The 9,905-nt window shown below is 56.5% G+C and overlaps 1 protein-coding gene across 1 annotated transcript; it reads left to right on the top strand.

The window, feature by feature from the left end:
* Nucleotides 1–366: 366 nt before the first annotated feature.
* Nucleotides 367–6,459, top strand: LOC140348953 (uncharacterized). Its single transcript, XM_072435128.1, is given in 9 exon segments — nt 367–646; nt 2,423–2,547; nt 2,699–2,765; nt 3,084–3,122; nt 3,124–3,171; nt 3,173–3,254; nt 4,920–5,062; nt 5,373–5,483; nt 5,857–6,459. Coding segments are annotated over 9 exon segments (951 nt in total). The 5' UTR covers nt 367–490; the 3' UTR covers nt 6,037–6,459.
* Nucleotides 6,460–9,905: the final 3,446 nt, after the last annotated feature.

Below are 9,905 nucleotides of genomic sequence, written 5' to 3'. Positions count from 1 at the left end.
ACTAAACCAGACTAAACCAGGGCTAAACCAGCCATCTTGAAGTTATCTCAGGTACAGTTCAAAGGTCAAAGGTGAGTCTTCTATTGTTGGATTTCATTTTGTCATTTTAAAATATAAATACATTTCCCATGATTCAGTTTTTTGATATAAAACCTCAAACGAAGCGTTTTCATTTGATAAAGTTTATGTTTTTGTCCTGATCAAATAAAGACCAAAAGTGCAGTAAAAGTACAAATAAGTACAGCAGCATACGAAGTACTACAAACACAGCTCTCTCTTTTCTGACTTGTTTCATGCTTTCTATTGGTCAGAGCAGTCACATGCTCTCCGGGGGCGTGTCTTTGGTGTTTCTGCAGACGCTTCACTTTCCACAGGACTCTGACTACGTTAAACCTGTAAAGCAGGAGCAGGAGCAGGAGCAGGAGCAGGAGCAGGAGCAGGAGCAGGAGCAGGAGCAGGAGCAGGAGCAGGAGCAGGTGCAGGTCCAAACATGAGCGTGATCCCGGTGGTGGACTTCAGCTCGCACAGTCTGGAGCAGGAGGACGTGTCTCAGGCCGAGCAGGAGCTCGTGAGCGCTGAGCTGCACGAGGCGTTCACACGCGTGGGCTTTGTGTTCCTGCAGAACACGGGAATCACACCCACAGAGGTGAGGACGCGCATGCGAGGAGGTGTCTGTGCAGATGGAGGACGCATAGGGAGGTGAGGACGCGCATGTGCAGAGGGAGGACGCATAGGGAGGTGAGGACGCGCATGTGCAGAGGGAGGACGCATAGGGAGGTGAGGACGCGCATGCGAGGAGGTGTCTGTGCAGAGGGAGGACGCAGAGGGAGGTGAGGACGCGCATGTGCAGAGGGAGGACGCATAGGGAGGTGAGGACGCGCATGTGCAGAGGGAGGACGCATAGGGAGGTGAGGACGCGCATGTGCAGAGGGAGGACGCATAGGGAGGTGAGGACGCGCATGTGCAGAGGGAGGACGCAGAGGGAGGTGAGGACGCGCATGTGCAGAGGGAGGACGCATAGGGAGGTGAGGACGCGCATGTGCAGAGGGAGGACGCATAGGGAGGTGAGGACGCGCATGTGCAGAGGGAGGACGCATAGGGAGGTGAGGACGCGCATGTGCAGAGGGAGGACGCATAGGGAGGTGAGGACGCGCATGTGCAGAGGGAGGACGCATAGGGAGGTGAGGACGCGCATGTGCAGAGGGAGGACGCATAGGGAGGTGAGGACGCGCATGTGCAGAGGGAGGACGCATAGGGAGGTGAGGACGCGCATGTGCAGATGGAGGACGCATAGGGAGGTGAGGACGCGCATGTGCAGAGGGAGGACGCATAGGGAGGTGAGGACGCGCATGTGCAGAGGGAGGACGCATAGGGAGGTGAGGACGCGCATGTGCAGAGGGAGGACGCATAGGGAGGTGAGGACGCGCATGTGCAGATGGAGGACGCATAGGGAGGTGAGGACGCGCATGTGCAGAGGGAGGACGCATAGGGAGGTGAGGACGCGCATGTGCAGATGGAGGACGCATAGGGAGGTGAGGACGCGCATGTGCAGAGGGAGGACGCATAGGGAGGTGAGGACGCGCATGTGCAGAGGGAGGACGCATAGGGAGGTGAGGACGCGCATGTGCAGAGGGAGGACGCATAGGGAGGTGAGGACGCGCATGTGCAGAGGGAGGACGCATAGGGAGGTGAGGACGCGCATGTGCAGAGGGAGGACGCATAGGGAGGTGAGGACGCGCATGTGCAGATGGAGGACGCATAGGGAGGTGAGGACGCGCATGTGCAGAGGGAGGACGCATAGGGAGGTGAGGACGCGCATGTGCAGAGGGAGGACGCATAGGGAGGTGAGGACGCGCATGTGCAGAGGGAGGACGCATAGGGAGGTGAGGACGCGCATGTGCAGATGGAGGACGCATAGGGAGGTGAGGACGCGCATGTGCAGAGGGAGGACGCATAGGGAGGTGAGGACGCGCATGTGCAGATGGAGGACGCATAGGGAGGTGAGGACGCGCATGTGCAGAGGGAGGACGCATAGGGAGGTGAGGACGCGCATGTGCAGATGGAGGACGCATAGGGAGGTGAGGACGCGCATGTGCAGATGGAGGACGCATAGGGAGGTGAGGACGCGCATGTGCAGAGGGAGGACGCATAGGGAGGTGAGGACGCGCATGTGCAGAGGGAGGACGCATAGGGAGGTGAGGACGCGCATGTGCAGAGGGAGGACGCATAGGGAGGTGAGGACGCGCATGTGCAGAGGGAGGACGCATAGGGAGGTGAGGACGCGCATCCAAAGACGCGTCTGTGGGAACGAACCGTCTGGATCACAGGTCTGGACCAGGACCAGGTCTGGACCAGGTCTGGACCAGGACCAGGTCTGGACCAGGTCTGGACCAGGACCAGGTCTGAACAGAGTGTGTTGCAGGTGGAGCGTGTGATGGACGTGTCTCGTCACTTCTTCTCTCAGTCTGAGGAGCAGAAGAGTTTGTACAGCAGGGGGCGCTACAAGGAGAACAGCAACCACGGCTGGGTCTCACTGCAGTCTGAGCGGTAACTGCTAATGCCAATGCTAATGCCAATGCTAATGCTAATGCCAATGCTCATGCCAATGCTCATGCTAATGCTAATGCTAATGCTAATGCTAATGCTAATGATACTTGTATGCCGCAAAATACTAAGTCTGGTCTAACTCTGGTCTCAGGCTGAACCCTGGTCGTCCTGGCGACCTGAAAGAATGTTTCAACATCACTGCTCTGTCTCCTCACATTGTAAGAGCGCCACCTACTGACCCTTTACACACATCACACTGCATCGCACCAGGCCGGCTGTTCAGGAGGCGCGGCCTGAGTTCAGGAGGCGGGGCCTGAGTTCAGGAGGCGGGGCCTGAGTTCAGGAGGCGCGGCCTGAGTTCAGGAGGCGGGGCCTGAGTTCAGGAGGCGCGGCCTGAGTTCAGGAGGCGCGGCCTGAGTTCAGGAGGCGCGGCCTGAGTTCAGGAGGCGCGGCCTGAGTTCAGGAGGCGCGGCCTGAGTTCAGGAGGCGCGGCCTGGTGGAATCAAAGGCTTTATGATGTGACTGTCTGTGTCTAGCTGTGGCCAGCAGGAGGCGCAGCAGGAGGCGCTCTCACCACACTTCCAGCAGATCATGACATCATTTTTCCATCGTTGCTCCGCCCTTCAGCCTCAGGATGCTCCGCCTCCTGGCCCTGAGCCTCAAACTGGAGCCAGAGACGTTTGTGAAGCAGCACAGCAAGATCGGAGGCAAGAGCCGCTCCTGTCTGCTCCTGTCTGCTCCTGTCTGCTCCTGTCTGCTCTGTCTGCTCCTCTCCTCCTCTCCTCTTCTTCTTTCTCATCCTCCTCCCTTCTCTCTCCTCTCTCCTCTTCTCTTCCTCCTCCTCCTCTCCTCCTCTTCTCTTCCTCCTCCTCCTCTCCTCCTGCTCTCCTCCTCCTCTCTTCCTCCTCCTCTCCTCCTCCTCCTCTCCTCCTACTCTCCTCCTCCTCTCTTCCTCCTCCTCTCTTCCTCCTCCTCTCCTCCTCCTCCTCTCCTCCTCACCCTCTCCTCCTCCTCCTCCTCCTCCTCCTCCTCGCCTCCTCCTCCTCTCCTCCTCCTCTCTCCTCCTCCTCCTCCTCCACCTCTCCTCCTCTTCCTCCTCCTCTCCTTCTCCTCCTCTCCTCTCTTCCTCTTCATCCTCCTCTCCTCCTCCTCTCTCCTCTCCTCCTCCTCCTCCTCCTACTCTCCTCCTCCTCTCTTCCTCCTCCTCTCCTCCTCCTCCTCTCCTCCTCCTCCTCCTCCTCCTCCTCCTCTCCTCCTCTCCTCCTCCTCCTCTCCTCCTCCTCCTCTCCTCCTCTTCCTCCTCCTCTCCTTCTCCTCCACCTCCTCTCCTCCTCCACTCCACTCTTCCTCTTCATCCTCCTCTCCTCCTCCTCTCTCCTCTCCTCCTCTCTTCTTCCTCCTCTCTTCCTCCTCCTCTCCTCCTCCTCTCCTCCTCCTCTTCCTCCTTCTCACCTCGTCCTCTTCCTCCTCCTCTCCTCGCTCCTCTTCCTCCTTCTCTTCCTCGTCCTCTTCCTCCTTCTCTCCTCCTCCTCTCCTCCTCTTCCTCCTTCTCTCCTCCTCCTCTTCTCTTCCTCCTCCTCCTCCTCTCCTCCTGCTCTCCTCCTCCTCTCTTCCTCCTCCTCTCCTCCTTCTCCTCTCCTCCTACTCTCCTCCTCCTCTCTTCCTCTCCTCTCTTCCTCCTCCTCTCCTCCTCCTCCTCCTCCTCCTCTCCTCCTCCTCCTCCTCCTCCTCTTCCTCCTCCTCCTCCTCCTTCTCTCCTCTTCTCTTCCTCCTCCTCCTCTCTTCCTCCTCCTCTCTTCCTCCTCCTCTCCTCCTCCTCCTCCTCCTCTCCCTCCTCCTCTCCTCCTCCTCCACCTCCTCCTCCTCCTCTCCTCCTCCTCCCCCTCTCCTCCTCCTCTCCTCCTCTCCTCCTCCTCCTCTCCTCCTCCTCCTCCTCCTCCTCCTCTCCTCCTCCTCCTCCTCCTCCTTCTCTCTCTCTCCTCTCTTCCTCCTCCTCCTCTCTCTTCCTCCTCCTCCTCTCCTCCTCCTCTCCTCCTCCTCCTCCTCTCCTCCTCCTCCTCCTCCTCCTCCTCCTCCTCCTCCTCCTCCTCCTCCTTCTCCTCCTCTCCTCTCCTCCTCCTTCTCTCCTCTTCTCTTCCTCCTCCTCCTCTCTTCCTCCCCCTCTCCTCCTCCTCCTCCTCACCTCCTCCTCTCCTCCTCCTCATCCTCCTCCTCCACCTCCTCCTCTCCTCCTCCTCTCCTCTCCTCCTCCCCCTCTCCTCCTCCTCTCCTCCCCCTCTCCTCCTCCTCTCCTCCTCCTCTCCTCCTCCTCCTCCTCTCCTCCTCCTCTCCTCCTCCTCCTCCTCTCCTCCTCATGCTCTGGTGTCTTTCAGATGATGGAAACAGCTCTACTCTTCGCTCTCTCTTTTATCCTCGTGTTGATTCGACTCGATCTGAACCAGGTCAGTTCAGATGTGGAGAACATTCTGACTATGGAAGCATCAGCCTCGTGTTCCAGAGCAGTCCAGGGATCCAGGTCTGAACCAGGACTAAACCAGGACTAAACCAGGACTAAACCAGGTCTAAACCAGGTCTAAACCAGGACTAAACCAGGTCTAAACCAGGACTAAACCAGGTCTGAACCAGGTCTAAACCAGGACTAAACCAGGACTAAACCAGGACTAAACCAGGACTAAACCAGGACTAAACCAGGACTAAACCAGGTCTAAACCAGGACTAAACCAGGTCCAAACCAGGACTAAACCAGGACTAAACCAGGACTAAACCAGGACTAAACCAGGACTAAACCAGGACTAAACCAGGACTAAACCAGGTCTCTCTTTCAGGTTCGTAGTGTGTCGGGACAGTTCCTCTCAGTTCCTTGTGTTCCTGGTGCTGTTCTGGTGAACATCGCAGACTTGATGCAGAGATGGACCAGCGACACCTTCATCTCTGCTGTACGTCACTCACACAGGACCGAGACCGGGACCGGGACCGGGACCAGGACCGGGACCGGGACCGAGACCAATAAGCTTGTTTTGGCCTTGAAGAGACTCGAGTGGTCGTCGGGTAAAAGCTCCTGATTAAGTTTAAAGATGAAAAAAGTTTCATTTTAATGTAATCTTTAAGTTTAATCTTTAAGTTTAATCTTTAAATTTAATCTTTAAATTTAATCTTAATCTTTAAATTTAATCTTTAAATTTAATCTTTAGGTTTAATCTTTAGGTTTAATCTTTAGGTTTAATCTTTAAGTTTAATCTTTAAATTTAATCTTTAAATTTAATCCTTAACGGTCCAGATGGAATAAAGGCGTGTCCTCTGGTTGGTCAGGTGCACCGCGTGCTGCTGCCCCCTCCTGGTGACGCCTCAGAGCGACAGTCTCTGGCCTTCTTCGTCCAGCCTGACGACAGCGCTCTGATTCGCTGCTGCGACGGCTCCAACAAATATCCTCCAATCAGATCGGATCAGTATCTGCGCCAGCGCTTCCAGGACTCGTACAGCAGCAAGTGAGAAGCAGGAAGTGAGGTCATCCAGGAAGTGCGGTCATCCAGGAAGTGCGATCATCCAGGAAGTGCGATCATCCAGGAAGTGCGGTCATCCAGGAAGTGCGATCATCCAGGAAGTGCGGTCATCCAGGAAGTGCGGTCATCCAGGAAGTGCGATCATCCAGGAAGTGCGATCATCCAGGAAGTGCGATCATCCAGGAAGTGCAGTCATCCAGGAAGTGCGATCATCCAGGAAGTGCGATCATCCAGGAAGTGCGATCATCCAGGAAGTGCGATCATCCAGGAAGTGCAGTCATCCAGGAAGTGCGATCATCCAGGAAGTGCGATCATCCAGGAAGTGCAGTCATCCAGGAAGTGAGGTCATCCAGGAAGTGCAGTCATCCAGGAAGTGCGATCATCCAGGAAGTGCGGTCACATAAATAAACAAATAAACAGTTGTCATTGAGTTTTGTTGTTGTTGAAATGATGTCATTAATGTTTAAAATATATGAGTCACATAAAGGAGTTCATCAAACACATGAGGAGAAACTGCTGAGTCATGCTGGTGTGGGCCCCTCATGGTGTGGGCCCCTCATGGTGTGGGCCCCTCATGGTGTGGGCCCCTCATGGTGTGGGCCCCTCATGGTGTGATGGTGTGGCCCCCTCATGGTGCGGGCCCCTCATGGTGCGGGCCCCTCATGGTGCGGGCCCCTCATAGTGAGGGCCCCTGGTCACTGACGATACTTTCATTCATTTTGAGTGTTTATGTCTCTAAACAGTCAAAATGTTACATTTGTGGAACATGTTTATGAGTCACAACACGCCAAGAACAAGAACACGCCAAGAACAAGAACACGCCAAGAACAAGAACACGCCAAGAACAAGAACACGCCAGGAACGAGAACACGCCAGGAACGAGAACACGCCAAGAACGAGAACACGCCAAGAACAAGAACACGCCAGGAACGAGAACACGCCAGGAACGAGAACACGCCAAGAACAAGAACACGCCAGGAACGAGAACACGCCAGGAACGAGAACACGCCAAGAACGAGAACACGCCAAGAACAAGAACACGCCAGGAACGAGAACACGCCAGGAACGAGAACACGCCAAGAACGAGAACACGCCAGGAACGAGAACACGCCAGGAACGAGAACACGCCAAGAACGAGAACACGCCAGGAACGAGAACACGCCAGGAACGAGAACACGCCAGGAACGAGAACACGCCAAGAACGAGAACACGCCAGGAACGAGAACACTCCAGGAACGAGAACACGCCAGGAACGAGAACACGCCAGGAACGAGAACACGCCAGGAACGAGAACACGCCAAGAACGAGAACACGCCAGGAACGAGAACACGCCAGGAACGAGAACACTCCAGGAACGAGAACACGCCAGGAACGAGAACACGCCAGGAACGAGAACACGCCAAGAACGAGAACACGCCAGTAACGAGAACACGCCAGGAACGAGAACACGCCAGGAACGAGAACACGCCAGGAACGAGAACACTCCAGGAACGAGAACACGCCTGGAACGAGAACACGCCAGGAACGAGAACACGCCAAGAACGAGAACACGCCAGGAACGAGAACACGCCAGGAACGAGAACACGCCAAGAACGAGAACACGCCAGGAACGAGAACACGCCAGGAACGAGAACACTCCAGGAACGAGAACACGCCAGGAACGAGAACACGCCAAGAACGAGAACACGCCAGGAACGAGAACACGCCAGGAACGAGAACACGCCAGGAACGAGAACACGCCAGGAACGAGAACACGCCAGGAACGAGAACACGCCAGGAACGAGAACACGCCAGGAACGAGAACACGCCAGGAACGAGAACACGCCAGGAACGAGAACACGCCAGGAACGAGAACACGCCAGGAACGAGAACACGCCAAGAACGAGAACACGCCAGGAACGAGAACACGCCAGGAACAAGAACTGCCACGTGTCAATCATAAAACGCACCTGTCGCTCACCTGCAGCCTCGTGCGGTTCGTCCTCACGTTTCCGCGTGTCTAAGCGCATGGATCTATCAGAATATAGTTCCCTCAGTGTACGGGGCAAAATGAAGACAGAGAAAGACAGTTCGAGCTGACGCAGAAGTGGACAGAAATCTACGGGAGACGAGAGATGTGATGTGATCCGTCGTGCTAATAAACAAACGCACGTGTGTGTTGTATCAGTCCACATGGGGGAGTGGCATGTGCACGGGGGAGTGGCATGTGCACGGGGGAGGGGCATGTGCACGGGGGAGTGGCATGTGCACGGGGGAGGGGCATGTGCACGGGGGAGTGGCATGTGCACGGGGGAGTGGCATGTGCACGGGGGAGTGGCATGAGCACGGGGGAGTGGCATGTGCACGGGGGAGTGGCATGTGCACGGGGGAGTGGCATGTGCACGGGGGAGTGGCATGTGCACGGGGGAGTGGCATGTGCACGGGGGAGTGGCATGTGCACGGGGGAGTGGCATGTGCACGGGGGCGTGGCATGAGCACGGGGGAGTGGCATGTGCACGGGGGAGTGGCATGAGCACGGGGGAGTGGCATGAGCACGGGGGAGTGGCATGAGCACGGGGGAGTGGCATGTGCACGGGGGCGTGGCATGAGCACGGGGGAGTGGCATGTGCACGGGGGAGTGGCATGAGCACGGGGGAGTGGCATGTGCACGGGGGAGTGGCATGTGCACGGGGGAGTGGCATGTGCACGGGGGAGTGGCATGTGCACGGGGGCGTGGCATGAGCACGGGGGCGTGGCATGAGCACGGGGGAGTGGCATGTGCACGGGGGAGTGGCATGAGCACGGGGGAGTGGCATGTGCACGGGGGAGTGGCATGTGCACGGGGGAGTGGCATGTGCACGGGGGAGTGGCATGAGCACGGGGGAGTGGCATGTGCACGGGGGAGTGGCATGTGCACGGGGGAGTGGCATGTGCACGGGGGAGTGGCATGTGCACGGGGGCGTGGCATGAGCACGGGGGCGTGGCATGAGCACGGGGGAGTGGCATGTGCACGGGGGAGTGGCATGTGCACGGGGGAGTGGCATGTGCACGGGGGAGTGGCATGTGCACGGGGGCGTGGCATGAGCACGGGGGCGTGGCATGAGCACGGGGGAGTGGCATGTGCACGGGGGAGTGGCATGAGCACGGGGGAGTGGCATGTGCACGGGGGAGTGGCATGTGCACGGGGGAGTGGCATGTGCACGGGGGAGTGGCATGAGCACGGGGGAGTGGCATGTGCACGGGGGAGTGGCATGTGCACGGGGGAGTGGCATGAGCACGGGGGAGTGGCATGTGCACGGGGGAGTGGCATGTGCACGGGGGAGTGGCATGAGCACGGGGGCGTGGCATGAGCACGGGGGCGTGGCATGAGCACGGGGGAGTGGCATGAGCACGGGGGAGTGGCATGAGCACGGGGGAGTGGCATGTGCACGGGGGAGTGGCATGAGCACGGGGGAGTGGCATGTGCACTTCCACCTGAGTTCTCAAATTGCTGAAAAATCGTCCATACCGTCTTTAATATTAAACTTAAAGTTCATAAAGGAAAATTCAGAATAAAAACAAGTCGACTTTAAGAAGTTACGTCACAATTTGTTCAAATCTTTAGGAAATAATGAAGAATTAAAACACAACAAATGTTTCAAGTCTTTTAATGAGCAGAGAAAGAACAGAAATATAATGAAATAAATTAAATGTGTTTTGAGTTCGTTTGTTACAGTTTATGACAGAAATCTTAAAAATATATATATTTGGGACTTTATTTTGAAAAGTAATGAAATATTACTCTTTGGCTGTGTTACATTATTTTATCCTAATAATCCAAATGTGGATCTGGTTTAGTCCTGGTTTAGATCTGGTTTAGTCCTGGTTTAGACCTGGTTT

Source organism: Eucyclogobius newberryi, unplaced genomic scaffold, assembly GCF_026437365.1.
Source record: "Eucyclogobius newberryi isolate DKJ021-1_F unplaced genomic scaffold, fEucNew1.0.hap1 SCAF_7, whole genome shotgun sequence".
In the NCBI taxonomy this organism is placed as follows: domain Eukaryota; kingdom Metazoa; phylum Chordata; class Actinopteri; order Gobiiformes; family Gobiidae; genus Eucyclogobius; species Eucyclogobius newberryi.
Note: the sequence above shows the minus strand (reverse complement) of the source record. Positions and strands in the feature narration are given on the sequence as shown.